This window comes from Podarcis liolepis, assembly GCF_965112155.1.
Source record: "Podarcis liolepis genome assembly, chromosome: 2".
NCBI classification, from domain to species: domain Eukaryota; kingdom Metazoa; phylum Chordata; class Lepidosauria; order Squamata; family Lacertidae; genus Podarcis; species Podarcis liolepis.
Window position 1 is genome coordinate 117,720,164 of NC_139555.1, and position 18,317 is coordinate 117,738,480.

Consider the following 18,317-nt stretch of genomic DNA (forward strand, 5'->3'; position numbering starts at 1 on the left):
TGCAGCCAATTGGAAGCTGTGGAAGCCATGCCAGACATTCGGCTTCCAAAAATCGCTTGAAAGCCAGAACGCTCACTTCTAGATTTTGGTAGTTCGGCAGCCAAGGCGTTTGAGATCCAAGGTACGACTGTACAGTGGTACCTCTGGTTGCGAACGGGATCCGTTCCGGAGTCCCATTTGCAACATGAAAAGAGAGCAACCTGCAGTGGCACGTCTGCGCACGCGCGAGTTGTGATTCGTTGCTTCTGCGCATGCGCGTGACATCATTTTGTGCATCTGCACATGTGCGAGCGGCGAAACCCGGAAGTAACCCTTTCCGGTACTTCCAGGTCGCCACGGGACGTATCCTGAAAGAACGTAACATGAAGGGAACGTAACATGAGGTATGACTGTATTCTTAATTTAATTTAATTTAATTACTGAATGATATGGAAAGGACCTTTTCAAGGTGGTCTCTCCATCTTTTATGAGATTTGACCACAGCCTGACACCCTACCCTTCCTTTTATGCCACAGATAAAAAGCACATACTTCTCCTGACCTTCCTCTTTGCCACTCAATAACAGTGGCAAATGGCAACAAAATAGAGATCTCTAAAACTCAGGACCTTGTTTTATTTTCCAACCGGGGATGCCCATTGAGGTAGTTCTCCCCACCCTCTTAGCCAGTCTCCCCTTCCTCTTTCAAATGGCTTCTCGCGTGTACGAGGAGATTTGGCCTCTGAGTGAAGCCCTTTCCGCACTCCAGGCACTTGTATGGCTTCACCCCAGTGTGGGTTCTTTCGTGCTTGAGAAGGTTGGAGCGATGGCTGAAGCTCTTCTCGCAGATCGAGCAGTGAAACGGTTTCTCCCTCGTGTGTGTCCTGTGGTGAACGACAAAGGCCGACTTGTCCCGGAAGCTTTTGGGACAGTCTGGGCACTGGAAGGGTTTTTCGCCCGTGTGGATCTTCTCGTGCTGAACCAGGCCGGCGTTCTGAGAGAAGCATTTCCCACACTCGGCACACTTGTACGGCTTCTCGCCCGTGTGGGCTCGCTTGTGTTTCATGAGGGACGACCCGTCACCAAAACTCTTCCCGCACTCTCCACACTTGTAGGGCTTCTCTCCTGTGTGGATCCTTTCGTGCGCGAGGAGGTTGGTGCGATGACGGAAGTTCTTCCCGCACCCAGAGCACGGGTACGGTTTCTCCTCAGTGTGGATCCGTCTGTGCACGAGGAAAGCGGATTTGTTCCTGAAGCTTTTGGCGCAGTCGGGGCACTGGTGTGGCTTCTCGCCCGTGTGGATTCTCTGATGTCGAATAAGATCGAATCTCTGCCTGAAACTTTTCCCACAGTCTTGGCAGCGATAGGGCTTCTCTCCCGTGTGGATCCTCTGGTGAGACACAAGCCCAGTGCGCCTACTAAAGCTCTGTCCGCAGTCCAGGCAAGCAAAGGGCTTCTCTTGCGTGTGGGTTCTCTCATGTGCCGTAAGATGCGATCGCTGGTTGAAGTTTTTCCCGCAGTCCGGGCAGTTGAAGGGCTTCTCCCCAGTGTGGATTCTCTGATGTGCAACTAGGACATTCCTCCTGCAGAAGCTCTTCCCACAGTCGGAGCAGATGTAGGGTTTCTCTCCTGAGTGCATTCTCTGGTGTTCGGTGAGCTCCGCCTTGCAGCGAAAAGATTTTCCGCACTCAGCGCATGTCTCACCCTTGAGGAACCTCTGCTGGACTGGCATGGCAGGGAGCTGAAAAGGAATGGATTTGCCTTCTTCATTATGGGGGTGAGTTTCCTGCTGGTTTTCGGATGCTTCTCCCCAGTCGGCGTATCGGGATACAGTCCGTTCTGCTCTCTCTGGCAGCATCCAACGTGGTTCAGCTTCTTCAGAATTGACTGGCACAATCTTCTTCTCCTCACCATCTGTTAGAGGGGGAAAGGGATCCTTAGAAAGAGAGATTTTCCTTCCCCAAGGAAAAAGGAGGGCCTGGATAATAATCAAATAAGGGGTTTGGAGCCCAGTTATTTGAAGAACCACCTACAGCAGCAGTTCTCAACCTGTGGGTCCCCAGATGTTGTTGGACTACAACTCCCATCATCCCTGAGCTCTGGCCTTGCTAGCTAGGGGTGATGGGAGTTGTAGTTCAACAACATCTGGGGACCCACAGGTTGAGAAAGGCTGACCTACAGGAACTCACACAGGCCCTAAGTGTGGCCTCAGAGATCCTGATTGCTAGTGCACCTGTAAGGTCAGTTAGATTGGTGGGCACTAGATCTCCAGCCAGAGCCTTTATTGTGGTGGCCCCGCACTTGCATAACTCGCTCTGCAAGAGAGCTCCCCCCCAGCCAAAGACTCCTTACCCAGCCAAGGGGCATCAGCAGCTGTATCTTCCTGCTTGACCACTCTGATGAGCGGCCACTTGCTGGAGTCTGACAGAGCCCCGTCAGCCTCAGGGGAATCATCCGCTTTCTCCTTGAAGGGCCAGAGGACCTGAAACAGCAGAAAGAACGAGACAAATAAATGGGTGCAAATCGCCTGAGATTCAGGGGTGGGGGACCTCTGGAGCTTCTCCAGATACTGTGGGACTCCAGTTCCCATCAGCCCCCAGCCAGCATGGCCAAGGGTCAGGGGAGTGGGAGTCCAGCAACATCTGGAGGGCCAAAGGCTCCCTGCCTTTGTCTGGGTCAGGCCATTGGCCCATCTTTCACAGTATTGCCTACACTGACTGGCAGCAGCTCTCCAGAATCTCAAGGAGACCTTCTTCAGGCAAAGGCTTTCCTCTGTACTGTCTTTGAAGGGGGATGCATTAAACCAGCTGGGGCAGGATGTGGCAGCCCATCTCAAGACAGGGACTGGAGCACAGGAATCCATCACTCCTGTGTCCACATAGCTTCTCTCCCCAATGGCTAGTCCTCCGGGCTCCTTGCCACTGTTCCTTTTGTTCTTCCCAGGACTGATCTCCTGCCCTCTCACCTGTTGTATTTCGTGCTCGTTCTCTTGCTGCCTCTCCAGGAAATCCTCCGCCAGGCCGACTGCCTGACCACAAGTCTCCGGCCCGCCTTCCCTGACCCAGCTCTGCATCTCCGGGGGCAGGACGGCCAGGAACTGCTCCAGGATCACCAGCTCCAGGATCTGCTCCTTGGTGCGCCTCTCCGGCTGCAGCCACCGATGGCAGAGCCTCCACAGCATCCCACAGAGATCTCGCGGCCCCTCGGCCTCCTGGTAGAGGAACTGCCTGAAGCACAGGCGCTCCACCTCCTGGCTGGGAGCCTCCTTCTTCACTTCCCCACGATCCAGGGCCAATATGCTGTGGGTGGGCTGGGGGACGTCTCCTCCAGGGCCGGGCAGGTGGCGGATCACCCTGCCTCGCCCAGTGTCTGATCGCCCCTCAAAGGAAGCCTGCGTGTCCCTTGGGCCATTGCTGGCCAGCTGCAGGTTTCCTGGCTCAGGCTGCGGAGACCGCACAGCCTTCAGGAGCCCCTGACACTGAGCTTCCCAGCACTCCTCCTGAGCCACTTCCTCGGGTTCCTGCTTAATGTGCTCTGTTATGGTCCCTTCCCACAATTCCTTGAGGCTCTCTGAGCGGACGGCCAAGGGGCCTGTTCCTGCAGCCTCCTCCGGTTCAGACTCCGATGCCTCCTCCTTCAGCAGGACATCTCGGGGGACAGTCCAGACAGCTGCATTCCTGCGTTCGGACGCCATCACCTCTCTTAACTCCGGGGCTTGGCAGGGGTCACTCACACACTGCTATCCCATGTTTCTCGGTGATGTCAGCTGCCAGGTCCAGGATTGTTTATAAGGCCCAGTGCCTCTGCAAGGAAAGAGAATCAGTGGGAGCTGAAGCAAAAGGTTGCAGCGTGGAACACTCCTGTTCAGGATACTCCATTCCATTCTCTGCCCCCATGTTTTCCATCCCACCAATCAGCAGCCAGCATTCTGTGCACACTGAGCATGCTCAGTCCTCAGAGAACTGTAGCTCTGTGAGGGGCATAGGGGGTCTCCTCTCAGCACTCTTAACAAACTACAGTTCCCAGGATTCTTTGGGGGAAGCCATGACAGTTTAAAGGTAAAGGACCCCTGACCATTAGGTCCGGTCGTGGCCGACTCTGGGGTTGCAGCGCTCATCTCGCTTTATTTGCCAAGGGAGCCGGCGTACAGCTTCCGGGTCATGTGGCCAGCATGACTATGCCACTTCTGGCGAACCAGAGCAATGCACGGAAACGCCGTTTACCTTCCCGCTGGAGTGGTACCTATTTATTTACTTGCACTTTGACATGCTTTCGAACTGCTAGGTTGGCAGGAGCAGGGACTGAGCAATGGGAGCTCACCCCGTCACGGGGATTCGAACCGCCGACCTTCTGATCGGCAAGTCCTAGGCTCTATGGTTTAACCCACAGCACCACCCACGTCATTGCGCTAAATGCATAGTGCAGATGGCCCCCTGATTACAGCCCTTTCACATGAGAGTCCAGTCCTGGTTTCCCACTGCGCTTTCTCACATTCAGAATGGTCCTTTCATTTTTGCAGGGCGGGAGAAGGAGTTGTTGCTGCTATTTCTAACCAACTGGCAATCAAGGAGCCTTAGAGACACTTAGTGATCTACTGCAAATCACCCCGTCTGACTTCTGACCACCCCTGACATAATGTCCCTGAAGACATAGCCATGATGAAGAATAGTCCTTGATAGACTTTATGTTTAAAAGGGATGGGACAGAGAAATCCACAGAGGATGTTCTAAAACTCATCAGAGCTCCGTGGAACCTGCATGCTCAGGAGCAGTTTACCTGTGATCACAAGATGCTGGAGGCAGAGAGCAGCAAGAGGTTTGCTGCTGCCTCTGAGCATCCCAGAGAGGTCTGGCTGCCCACTGTTGGGAGCAGGAGGCTGGTCTGGGAGGGGTCTGTCTGATCCAGCAGATCCCTAACGCAAACCTTCCTATTGCAGGCGAGCTCTCTGCTCCTGCCTCAAGGCGCTTCCCACTTACCGGATTCCCTCCCGGGAGCTGAAAAATCTCTTTTTCCAGCCTCTACTTTGCAGCAAATAAAAGCACCATAGAGTCGCTAAGGGGGAGAAAAGGAAAAGGAGGGCCTTCAATAGTCATAACAATTTCGTCTGAAGTGCCGCTCTGGAAATCCCGACTCTCTCAGCTTAACCCTTTGTGCCAACCAGAGCACAGAGTAGAGTAAAGGGATTCCCCCTTTCTTTTCTTTTCTATTTCTGTGTCATGAGAGAGGAAAAGCCAAACGTTAAAAAGAAATTGATATGGAATAAATTCTAAATAAAAGCAGCAGTTAAAAGTATATTTCCTGCAAATGCTAATTATAATGATAGTTTATTGAATTTATATACCACCCTATACCCAGGGGTATTAAAAAGTAGAGACATCACCTTGCCAACAAAGGTCCGTATACTAAAAGCCATGGTTTTCCCAGTAGTGATGTATGGAAGTGAGAGCTGGACCATAAAGAAGGCTGTTCGCCGAAGAATTGATGCTTTTGAATTATGGTGCTGGAGGAGACTTGAGAGTCCCATGGACTGCAAGAAGATGAAACCTCTCCATTCTGAAGGAAATCAGCCCTGAGTGCTCACTGGAAGGACAGATCGTGAAGCTGAGGCTCCAATACTTTGGCCACCTCATGAGAAGAGAAGACTCCCTAGAAAAGACCCTGATGTTGGGAAAGATGGAGGCACAAGGAAAAGGGGACGACAGAGGATGAGATGGTTGGGTGGTGTTCTTGAAGCTTCCAGCATGAGTTTGATCAAACTGTGGGAGGCAGTGGAGGACAGAAGTGCCTGGCGTGTTCTGGTCCAGGGGGTCACGAAGAGTCAGACACGACTAAACGAATAAACAACAACAAAATACCCAGGGGTCCCAGGGCGGTTCACAGAATAAAATCAAGATATAAAACCACAAAATACCTAATACAAAATAAAAACAACAACCCAATAGCCCCCTCAAACCCCCCCCCCACATTTTAAAAGGTCATAGGATGTAAGTCAGATCAACCAAAGGCCTGCCAACCTTACAAATCAGGGCAGATATAGACAGATTACACACTAACCCATCTGTAGAAGAAAAAAATGTTTGCCTCTGTCTGGAAGTGTGTGTGAATTGAAACCCTCCCCTTGATTATGCTCACACCTTTTCCTCTCTGCACATGCCCAGGTGAAAGGAGAAAGAAGCAGTCTTGGGATGCTTCACCCAACTGCAGTCATCTGGCAGGTGTGGATAAAGCCCACATTGCTGAGACCACCCACAGCTGTTTTCAAATGAGCACACTACTCTAAACAGCCACACACACCCCTACAAAATAACAATAATATTGGGATCTATAGTTTGTTAAGGGTGCTGTGAGTTGTTCACAAATGCCTATTCCGTTCACAGAGCTACAGTCCTCAGAGCCGTTTAACAATAAATCCGGCTTCACAGGGAATTTTGGGAACTGTAGCTCCATGAGGGTGTAATAAACAAAAATCTTCCCTTATTCCCTTATGGGGGACACAAGAGCCCTTATAGAGTCCTTTGCAGGTTCTCCATCGGTCGGAGAAAATAACAGAGGCCAACCAGAGAATATTGAGAAGCAAAGCAGCTAGTAAGCCTGGTCTTTATTGAATTGCTGCAACAGGGTGCCCCCTTCACACGCAGGAGAAGGAGGAGGACCCTGAACCAAGGTGTGCCCGCCCTTATATAGACATTTTAAATTGCCCACCCTGGAGTCCAAGACCACCCCAGAAACATCATACATCACAGAAGGGGTGTAGCTCAAGACCACCCCCCAGATATATCATACCTACATCACAGAAAGGGCAGTCCACAACAGAAATTTGAGTGCGTTGTTTATCTCCTGTCTGGCAGGTTACCTGTTAATGGTCACTTGATTGGATTACCTGGGGAGCCTGGCCAGTCTTTTGTAATGATAAATACTTAGTTCCTGAGCCAGGTCACGGGCTCATCCTATTCATACACAGACATACCCTTCTGACAGGATTTGTGTCTTAACATACACTTCAGGTTACAGACTCCACTAACCCAGAAATAGTGCTTCAGGTTAAGAACTTTGCTTCAAGATAAGAACAAAAATCGTGCTCCAGCGGCGCGGCGGCAGTGGGAGGCATTAGCTAAAGTGGTGCTTCACGTTAAGAACAGACCTCTGGAACAAATTAAGTACTTAACCCGAGGTACCACTGTGTGTGTGTGTGTGTGTGTGTGTGTGTGTGTATATATATATATATATATATATATATATATATATATATATATGACCTTAATTTTTTTATCTCAAGGGGAACAGTGGTCTCCTAGCAACTGTCAGCACCATTAACAAACTACAACTCCTAGATTTTTATTTTTTTTGCAGGGGAGGGGAGGCATTACTGTTTATAATAGTAATCATCGTGTTTTAAATGCATATAGTAGTTGAATGCCACCCTATGTTCTATCACAAACGTTTCCCAAGTCGCCCCTTCGCCTTCCCCTTTGAGTCCCCAGTAACATTCTCTTGGTAGGATGAGAGAGGCCTCTTGGGAATCATAGGAACAGAACTACCTAAATTGTACAGTGGTACCTCCGGTTACATACGCTTCAGGTTACAGACTCCGCTAACCCAGAAATCGTGCTTCAGGTTAAGAACTTTGCTTCAGGATGAGAACAGAAATCGTGCTCTGGTGGCACGGTGGCAGCAGGAGGCCCCATTAGCTAAAGTGGTGCTTCAGGTTAAGAACGGACCTCCGGAACAAATTAAGTACTTAACCTGAGATACCACTGTATAGGAATTTATTCATTTATGTGACTACAGCGGCAAGAATATTACTTTCCGCAAAATGGAAAGAAATCCCAGCAAAGGAAAAAGGAATACAAAAACTTATGGAAACGGCGAAACTTACCGGAAGAATAAGAAATCAAGAAAACAAACTTTTATAAAAGAATGGAAATGGTTTATTGAATATTTACAGATAAATTGTAAACAGATAAAAACACTGGCAGGATTATTGTAATAACCTGCAGCTACATTAAGAGTACTGTACAGTGGTACCTCTGGTTATGTACTTGATTCGTTCTGGAGGTCCGTTCTTAACCTGAAACTGTTCTTAACCTGAAGCACCACTTTAGCTAATGGGGCCTCCTGCTGCTGCTGTGCCGCCGCCGTGCAATTTCTGTTCTCATCCTGAAGCAAAGTTCTTAACCCGAGGTACTATTTCTGGGTTAGCGGAGTCTGTAACCTGAAGCGTATGTAACCTGAAGCGTATGTAACCTGAAGCGTATGTAACCTGAGGTACCACTGTATATATTTAAAGGAGATAAACAAATAAGTTAAGTTAATTTGAATATGCAGAAGATATTTAAAATAAAAATAAATTTAAGGAACCACAGAAAGCGGGGGAAGGAAGTCAAGATTTAAAATGTCAAAATGATTGTAAAATCAGTGAAATGTATATATCTGAATAGTATAAATATTTTTTTTAAAAAAAAGAGGATTGGGAGAGGCGCCTTGCCTGGAACCCTGGACAGCCGCTGCCAGTCAGTGTAGACAACACTGCACTAAATGGACCAATTTTCTGACTCTGTATATGGCATCTTCCTTTGTTAGACTCACCCCAGACATCACCCCCTTCCGCCCCCAAAAGCCAGCAAGCTTGGGAGTTGTCCAGAATTCTTCACCAGAAACTTCCTTGCAGTTTCACGGATAATTTGGAATTTATTTATTTTCTCTCCCTTTGCGCCTTTGGAAGGAGTCGCCCAAAATCCACGATTGCTAGAGAGACTCTGTTTTCGTGTCTCTTTTTTTTTTTTTGCAAAGGGGGACGATAAACGGCGACGGCCACTTCCTGTTCCTTTCTCTCTCTGTGTCTCCTTTTCAATCGCTCCAGCAAAACCCATTTGCAAATCGGCAGTTGCAGAGCCGCTTCTTTTGTGCGCGTGTTGCTGCGCGCTGCGCTCTTGCAGGCGGCGGTGCGTCCGGAGGGCTTGCGGAGGTAGGAAAGTTGCTTCCCTTAAAACCGTGCTTAGTCTTCCTTCTCTTTTCCCTTTTTTCCAGTGGGGGAGGAGGAGAGACAAAAGGCGAGGTAGTGCAGCGAGGGGGGACAATAGGAAACTCCCCTTCCCTTCCTGGGTGGCTGGAAAAGCTGGATCGCAAATATTTAGATCTCTGTCTGGAACAGGGGAGGAGGTGGGAAAAGAGAAACCTTCATATTATCCTGTATGATGGCAAAGGGGGCCTTTTTAAGGTTGCCAATGGACTGGGCAGTGTGCGAAAGCCTGATTTGGCTCTTGGACGGCGGCTGGATGTGCAGAAATGTGCAAGAAAAAAGCAGGTGTGGAGCTTTTTTGCCACACAGGGACAAAGACGCCTGCAGATCGGGATGCTGTCCAAAGGCAGAGCTGCAGGCTGTGTTGGAAAAGTTAGCAACCCCTCCTACCTACCCCCTTCCTCCTCCTTTTAAACGCAGGTCGATCTGAGAAATGCCCCAGGGAACGGCCAGAGCTCAGTGGCAGAGTAGCTGTCCTGCATGCAAAAGGTCCAAAATCCCCGCCATCTCCGCTGGCAATGAAATCCCAGAGAGCGGCTGCCAGTCAGTGTAGACAATCCTGAGCTCAGTGAATAATAATAATAATTTATTATTTGTACCCCGCCCATCTGGCTGGGTTTCCCCAGCCACTCTGGGCGGCTTCCACAGAGACCAAAAATACACTAAAAGGTCACACATTAAAAACTTCCCATTCAGATGTCTTCTGAATGTCAGGTAGTTGTTTATCACTTTGACATCTGATGGGAGGGTGTTCCACAGGGAGGGCGCCACTACCGAGAAGGCCCTCTGCCTGGTTCCCTGTAGCTTTGCTTCTCGCAATGAGGGAACCGCCAGAAGGCCCTCGGAGCTGGACCTCAGCGTCCAGGCAGAACGATGGGGGTGGAGACGCTCCTTCAGGTATACTGGGCCGAGGCCATTTAGGACTTTAAAGGTCAACACCAACACTTTGAATTGTGCTCGGAAACGTACTGGGAGCCAATGTAGGTCTTTCAAGACCGGTGTTATGTGGTCTCGGCGGCCGCCCCCGGTCACCAGTCTAGCTGCCGCATTCTGGATTAGTTGTAGTTTCCGGGTCACCTTCAAAGGTAGCCCCACGTAGAGCGCATTGCAGTAGTCCAAGCGGGAGATAACTAGAGCATGCACCACTCTGGCAAGACAGTCCGAGGTTTAGCTCCGGTACATGACAGCTTCCTGTTTCTCTGTACAAGGCAAGCAGAAGCTGCCAGCTTTAAGCCTCAGTGGCCTCTCCAGTCACCGTGTGGTCCTCAGGCAAAGGGCAGGATGTGGATTTAATTCATTAAATAATAGCAATAATACTGCTCTGCCTGAAACCCCCGGAGAGCTTCTGCCAATCAGCGCAGTTCTCAGTCGGATGGGCCAATGGTCCAGAACTCTGTTACAAGGCGGCACAGCACTGACACGGGAACAAAACCGGAAGCTGTCTTATTCCATGTTGGAAAATCAACACTGACTGGCAGAGGCTCTCCCGGGTTTGGGGCAGCAGCTTTTCCCGTTCTTGCCCGGGGCACCGGAAATCGCACCCGGGATAAGGTAGACGCTCCAGCCCTGAGCTACGGTGCTTCCAGGAACCAGGCAGAGGGCCTTCTCGGTGGTGGCGCCCGCCCTGTGGAACGCCCTCCCATCAGATGTCAAGGAAATAAGGAACTCTCTGACTTTTAGAAGACATCTGAAAGCAGCCTTGTTTAGGGAAGTTTTTAACGTTTGATGTTTTATCGTGTTTTAAATATTTTTAGGGGAGCTGCCCAGAGTGGCTGGGGAAGCCCAGTTAGATGGGCAGGGTATAAATAAAGAAATAATCATAATCATAATCATAATAATTTCCCCCCACAAACTTGAATCAGCCCTGGTTTTAAAGGGCCCCTTGGGAGAAGCTTGCAGATTAGTGTGTATGAGGTATAAGGGGCAGCCTTGTGGAAAGTTTTTGGGGAGCGAGTTCCTGTGGCCCTTTCATAACTTATCCTTTGCTCTGGAGGTCATTGCAATGTCAAGTGTTGCATATTCAAAAGAGCATCTTTTGTGTCTGGGTGAATTAATGTGGGCTAACGGTCATTCCGTCAGGACGCAGGTGGCACTGTGGGTTAAACCACAGAGCCTAGGACTTGCCAATCAGAAGGTCGGCAGTTCGAATCCCTGCGACGGGGTGAGCTCCCGTTGCTCGGTCCCTGCTCCTGCCAACCTAGCAGTTCGAAAGCACATCAAAGTGCAAGTAGATAAATAGGTACCGCTCAGGCGGGAAGGTAAACGGCGTTTCCGTGCGCTGCTCTGGTTCGCCAGAAGCGGCTTAGTCATTCTGGCCACATGACCCGGAAGCTGTACGCCGGCTCCCTTGGCAAATAAAGCAAGATGAGCGCTGCAACCCCAGAGTTGGCCAAGACTGGACCTAATGGTCAGGAGTCCCTGTAAAGGTAAAGGTAAAGGGACCCCTGACCATTAGATCCAGACGTGACTTTGCAACTAGAAAAGTAGGGGATTCTAAATATATATATATAAATGAAGTGGAAGTATATGAAAATAATCATTTTTTCCCATCTTTCCCATTGTTTTGTTTCATTTCGAAAAATAAAATTTTACTTTGCGGTTTATAGTGGTCCCACTGGTTAAAAACTTAATTCGTTCTGGAGGTCCATTCTTAACCTGAAACTGTTCTTAACCTGAAGCACCACTTTAGCTAATTGGGCATCCTGCCGCCACCACACGATTTCTGTTCTCATCCTGAAGCAAAGTCCTTAACCCAGGGTACTATTTCTGGGTTAGCGGAGTCTGTAACCTGAAGCGTCTGTAACCTGGGGTACCACTGTATTATTGTTTATTCTGTTGTTGCTATTTTGAATTAGATCTCTTTGGGGGCACCAAAATCATTGAAGTGCTCAGGGGCCTCTAAAGGTCTTAATCTGACCCTGCAGGAGAGCCACTGCCAATCAGTGTGGGAAATACTGAGTTAGAGGCCTCGGTCCAGTATACCTGAAGGAGTGTCTCCACCCCCATTGTTCTGCCCGGACACTAAGTTCCATCTCCGAGGGCCTTCTGGCGGTTCCCTCACTGCAAGAAGCCAAGTTACAGGGAACCAGGCAGAGGGCCTTCTCGGTAGTGGCACCCGTCCTGTGGAACACCCTCCCACCAGATGTCAAACAGAAAAATAACTACCAAACTTTTAGAAGACATCTAAAGGCAGCCCTGTTTAGGGAAGCTTTTAATGTTTAATAGGTTATTGTATTTTAGTGTTTTGTTGGAAGCCGCCCAGAGTGGCTGGGGAAGCCCAGCCAGATGGGCGGGGTATAAATAATAAATTCTTCTTCTTCTTCTTCTTCTTCTTCTTCTTCTTCTTCTTCTTCTTCTTCTTCTTCTTCTTCTTAGACCCATGGTCAAACTCACCTGTCCTGTTTAGGTCACTTCTCACTCTCGTTTTCCTTTTTTAGCCTGAGAAACGTATTTTTCAAAGAAAATTCCCGCCGCCAGAGAACAAATGAGTGACAGCAAAGAGGAGGCCACCGAGACGAAAACCCCCGACCTCATGGAAGCATGTGGGCCCTTGCTGGAGGCGCCTGACGGCCTTTCCGGCTTTCACGACATGGAAGGCATCTGCGAGATCAGCCATCTCCCGGAAGGCCCGCCGGGCCTCCTCCCCGTCTTGGACGAAGGTGGCTCGGTCGAAGGGACGTCCTACATCTGCACCGAATGCGGGAAGAGCTTCTGCAGCATCTCGAGCCTCATCAGCCACCAGAAGAGGAACCACTCGGGGGAGAAGCCCTACAAGTGCTCCGACTGCGGGCGCAGCTTCCACCAGAGCTCGGACCTGGTGAAGCACGAGCGGATCCACACGGGCGAGAAGCCGTACCAGTGCTCGGTGTGCGAGAAGCGCTTCAACCAGCGCTCCTACCTGATCGTCCACGAGCGCTTCCACACGAAGGAGAAGCCCTACAAGTGCTTCCTGTGCGGCAAGAGCTTCTGCTCCAACGCCCACCTCATGACGCACCAGAGGACCCACACGGGCGAGAGGCCTTACCAGTGCCCCGACTGCGGGAAGCGCTTCAGCACCAGTTCGAACTTCGTCAACCACAAGAAGACCCACACGGAGGAGAAGCCGTTCAGCTGCTCCCTCTGCGAGAAGAGCTTCAAGCGCAGCTCGAACCTCATCCAGCACGAGCGGACCCACACGGGCGAGAGGCCCTACACCTGCTTGACATGCGGGGAGAGCTTCGCGTCCAACTCGGGCCTGGTGAAGCACCAGAGGAGCCACACGGGCGAGAGGCCCTACAAATGCTCCTACTGCGGCAAGAGCTTCAGCCAGAGCATGATCCTCACGCAGCACGAGAGGACCCACACGGGCGAGAAGCCCTGCAAGTGCCTCGTCTGCGGGAAGAGCTTCCGCTCCAGCTCCGACCTCGTCAAGCACAAGAGGACCCACACGGGCGAGAAGCCCTACAAGTGCTCGCTGTGCGGGAAAAGCTTCACCACCAGCTCGGACGTGGTGAAGCACGAGCGGACCCACACGGGCGAGAAGCCCTACAAGTGCGGCACCTGCGGGAAGAGCTTCAGCCAGAGCGCACACCTCATGCAGCACCAGAGGATCCACACGGGGGAGAAGCCGTACATGTGCCTCGTCTGCGGGAGGTGCTTCACCTGCAGCGCGCACCTCGTGGTCCATAAAAGAACCCACAAAGACCGGGAGGCTTTGCAAGCCTAAACTCTTCTGGCCTTTAGGGGGCTTTTTTGAGGGGTGTGGGGAGGGCTTCCTGTGGGATAGGGGAATGGAAACGGCTTTACTCCCCAGTCTGACATAGTTGAGCAGCAAAGATCCCATGCAAAAAAAAGAGAGGGAATCTTAGGAGCATAGCCGTCAACTTTTCCCTTTTCTTGCGAGGAATCCTATTCGGAATAAGAGAATTTCCCTTTTTAAAAAGGGGAAACGTTGACAGCTATGCTTAGGAGCGTACTATGCAGTTGCTTAAACCAGACTTTTATAAAAACAATGTGGAGCCTGTTTTTAGAGGAGTGTGTGAAGCAGAAAAATTTAGTACAGTGGTACCTCGGGTTACATACGCTTCAGGTTACAGACTCCGCTAACCCAGAAATAGTACCTTGGGTTAAGAACTTTGCTTCAGGATGAGAACAGAAATTGGGCAGCGGTGGCGCGAGGCCCCATTAGCTGAAGTGGTGCTTCGGCGGGAAGGTAAACAGCGTTTCCATGCGCTGTTCTGGTTCGCCAGAAGCGGCTTAGTCATTCTGGCCACATGACCCGGAAGCTGTATGCCAGCTCCCTCGGCCAGTAAAGTGAGATGAGCGCCGCAACCCCAGAGTCGGCCACGACTGGACTTAATGGTCAGGGGTCCCTTTACCTCGGGTTACAGATGCTTCAGGTTACAGACTCCGCTAACCCAGAAATAGTACCTTGGGTTAAGAACTTTGCTTCAGGATGAGAACAGAAATCATGTGGAAACAGTGGGAGGCCCCATTAGCTAAAGTGGTACCTCAGGTTAAGAACAGTTTCAGGTTAAGAACGGACCTCCGGAACGAATTAAGTACATAACCAGAGGTACCACTGTAACCAATTTAATCGTATTATGCATTGGGGGGGGGGGGGAATCCTGCCCAGCTAGGAAAGAAGCCATAACATTTCCACACAGGCCTGTTCCTGTACTTCGCTGAGTAACGCAGGTGGTAACGCCAAAGTGAACCTGACCAGGTTTCTCGTCGCAGTCAGTGGACCCCCGGCCTGTTTTTAGGGCAAATGGGGCGCGATCCCACCAACCTCCATCCTTGACATGCGTTCCCACTTTCATCCAGTCCAAGGGATGGCGCTGTCTGTCGGCTTCTTTCTCTTTGGTCTCAGTGTGGCCCTTGTAGAACTCCGTAACAGGGGATCAAGGCCAGTGTTAGTTGGCTGTGCCTGTCGCTGGCTCTTTGGCGCCACCTGCTGTCGGCCTCCCTGCCTTCCGCCCTACCGATATCAATGGAACCCAACGACACATTCGTGCAAGGGATCAGAGCATATATTGTGCTAAGGCACCCTGGGTCACGGGATTTTGGGTGCGGAGGAGAGACGCAGCTGCAAGAGCAACTGCAGGCAGGGAAACAGCTACAGAATCGAACCGCCGGTGCAAAAAATAAAGAAATGGGTTTTTCATGCATTACTGTATGTTATTTCATGGTAATAAATAGATGGTTGTTTTGTGTGCAGGCCTTCTTTATCAAGAGCCCTAACCTGTGCATCAGTACCTTGGGTCATGTGGGTTTTGCAGCATTCTGACCCAGACCCAAACTGCTTGATTCCCCAATATGAGGACCACACTTACAGTCGAACCTTGGTTCTTGAACACCTTGTGAGTTGGAACATTTTGGCTCCTGAACGCTGCAAACCCATAAGTGAATGCTCTGGTTTGCGAACGTTCTTTGGAACCTGAACGTCTGACACTGTTTCCGAGGCCTCCGATTGTTCTTCTGTTAACAGCTCTTCATAAGCTGCCCATTCACTCTTTACGTTTAATTTTTTTTCAGGGGCTATTATCGGTGCTTTTTTTTTCTTTAAATGTTTTGGGGTACTCTCATTTTGACTCAAGAAAATCACCAGGAAAGGAAAGGAAGCCGCCGTCAGAGGTGGTAACAATGAAACTGACTAATCACCGTGCTAGATTCCAACTCCTACTTCACACATTAAACGCTCACTTCCCTCGTGACAGGAAGTGAGGCTGCCATCAGGGGTAGCAACAGAACTGACGATTCACCGCGCTGGAGAAGAAACTAATTTTTATTATTTTAGTTTCTTCTTCCGTTAGATTCACAAAATGTTTAGGGGTATGCATATCCCTGCCCCCCCCCCCCCGCCCCAGAAAGAAAGCATTGGGTAATGTAGTATTTTAAATATATGGTGCAAATGTAGCCCTAATGAGCACCAGCCGCCACTACTGGCAGAGAGAAAATGGCTAGGGAAAGGTTTTTCTCCCTCATCATCTTGGACCCCAAGGCTGAAGCTGAACAGCAGGAGATTCAGAGCAGGCGAAAGGAAGACTTGCACAATTTAAAAAATGGCATTTGCTGACACAAGATGTGGTGATGGCCGCCAAATTGTGGATGGCTATGAATGAAAAGGCAGTGACTACTAGTGTAGTCTGAGGTGGCGCATGAGGCTACCATCTTGCTCGCTCTGGTCACTGGGAGAGTAGGTGGCCATTTGGGAGCCATCTTGTGTGTGAGAGAAATCCCTATTTCCCTCACAGAAATGAGGGTTTTCCTAACAATTAAGAAACGGCACTTGCCAGGATTCTTTGGGGGAAGCCATGATAGTGTGATATGATAGTGCTTTGAATGTATGTTGCAGATGTGGCACAAGTTTTTGCCCTCTTCACATTCATAGGGGAGATGCCATCCCTGTCTTTTCCTCACAGAGCTTGTTTCCAAATCCCTCAAGCATCCTCGTTGTCTTCTGAGCTTCTTCCAATTTGTCTCCATCCTCCTTAAAAGTGTGGTAGCCAAAAGACTGACTCCAGATGAGTTCTAGGTTACTGCAAAATAAACTCCTTTTAAGTATTGGATAGGAATTATGAGGCAGATTTCTTTAAGGATGCAGGCCTTTCCACCCAGAATTTCCCCCAGCACTTCAAACTACACAAGAACGTATTTATTCAAGTAAGGGATCGTGGTTGTACTTGGTTGACACAAAATTAAACATTCCAGGCCATACAGGGATGGGGAACCTGTGGCTTTCCACTGGTTCGGTTGGACTCCAACTCCCATCAGCCCCAGCCAGCATGGCCAATGGCCAGGGATGATGGGAGTTGGAGTCCAGCACCATTTGATAGGCCACAGGTTCACCCAGTGTGACGCGGCAGCTAAAAAAGCCAATGCAATTCTGGGCCTCATCAATAGGAGTATAGCGTCTAGATCAAGGGAAGTAATAGTGCCACTGTATTCTGCTCTGGTCAGACCTCACCTGGAGTACTGTGTCCAGTTCTGGGCACCACAGTTCAAGAAGGACACTGACAAACTGGAACGTGTCCAGAGGAGGGCAACCAAAATGGTCAAAGGCCTGGAAACGATGCCTTATGAGGAACGGCTAAGGGAGCTGGGCATGTTCAGCCTGGAGAAGAGGAGGTTAAGGGGTGATATGATAGCCATGTTCAAATATATAAAAGGATGTCACATAGAGGAGGGAGAAAGGTTGTTTTCTGCTGCTCCAGAGAAGCGGACACGGAGCAATGGATCCAAACTACAAGAAAGAAGATTCCACCTAAACGTTAGGAAGAACTTCCTGACAGTAAGAGCTGTTCGACAGTGGAATTTGCTGCCAAGGAGTGTGGTGGAGTCTCCTGCTTTGGAGGTCTTTAAGGAGAGGCTTGACAACCATATGTCAGGAGTGCTCTGATGGTGTTTCCTGCTTGGCAGGGGGTTGGACTCGATGGCCCTTGTGGTCTCTTCCAACTCTATGATTCTATGATTCTATTATTCTATTAACCCCAGCCTTCCAAGGATAGTGCAGCCTGGGAGAGAGAGCTTCCATATCACAAAATGTGCACCAGCCTGGATGAAAGACAAAATGCTCATAGACCTGATGTGTTTGGTTAATGGGCGATCTATCTGGAAGACAATTATATTTCGAGGAGTTAAGTTGATCTAGCATGGTCATTCCTTCCTGTCTGCTTGCTTCCCCTCTCTATCTCTTGTTCAGCTCTTCGATGGCCGAGAACAGCCTTTAATCTGTTGGAAGGAAGTGATAATGACCTTTTTTGATGTTAGACATTGTTTGGAGAACGTGTGGCATGGGAAGAGGTGGCTAGCTGATGAATAATCTGCACATAGCTCGCCGGGCAAGGCACGTAAGCGAACAGGCTAGTTAGCTATAAATCAGATGGTTTTGGGGCAGAGTTCTTTGAAGCTCCCAGTACATTTCCGAGCACGATTCAAAGTGTTGGTGCTGACCTTTAAAGCCCTAAACGGCCTCGGTCCTGTATACCTGAAGGAGCGTCTCCACCCCCATCGTTCAGCCCGGACACTGAGATCCAGCGCCGAGGGCCTTCTGGCGGTTCCCTCATTGCGAGAAGTGAGGCTACAGGGAACCAGACAGAGGGCCTTCTCGGTAGTGGCGCCCGCCCTGTGGAACGCCCTCCCACCAGATGTCAAAGAGATAAATAATTACCTGACATTCAGAAGACATCTTAAGGCAGCCCTGTTCAGGGAAGTTTTTAATATGTAATGCTGTACTGTTTTTAACACTGATTGGGAGCCGCCCAGAGTGGCTGGGGAAACTCAGCCAGATGGGCGGGGTATAAATAATAAATTATTATTATTATTATAAGCTCCCGCTCT

At 49.9% G+C, this 18,317-nt stretch overlaps 3 protein-coding genes across 3 annotated transcripts in view; 1 reads left to right on the forward strand and 2 right to left on the reverse strand.

Annotated features, from left to right (window-relative positions):
- LOC310701488 (zinc finger protein RFP-like) overlaps positions 1 to 18,317 on the reverse strand; it is a 221,327-nt gene that overhangs the window by 88,625 nt on the left and 114,385 nt on the right. The gene's annotated exons all lie outside the window — the stretch shown is intronic.
- Positions 594 to 5,078, reverse strand: LOC310701276 (uncharacterized protein). Its single transcript, XM_083491931.1, has 4 exons — positions 4,954 to 5,078; positions 2,943 to 3,780; positions 2,330 to 2,459; positions 594 to 1,891 (listed from the first exon to the last, which is right to left on the reverse strand). The coding sequence occupies exons 2-4, from the start codon at positions 3,669 to 3,671 to the stop codon at positions 660 to 662; spliced, it is 2,091 nt and encodes a 696-aa protein (XP_083348057.1). The 5' UTR covers positions 3,672 to 3,780; positions 4,954 to 5,078; the 3' UTR covers positions 594 to 659.
- LOC310701716 (uncharacterized protein) lies at positions 8,422 to 15,190 on the forward strand. The gene is made up of 2 exons (XM_083493010.1): positions 8,422 to 8,942; positions 12,434 to 15,190. Exon 2 carries the CDS (start codon positions 12,481 to 12,483, stop codon positions 13,699 to 13,701), a length of 1,221 nt encoding a protein of 406 aa, XP_083349136.1. The 5' UTR covers positions 8,422 to 8,942; positions 12,434 to 12,480; the 3' UTR covers positions 13,702 to 15,190.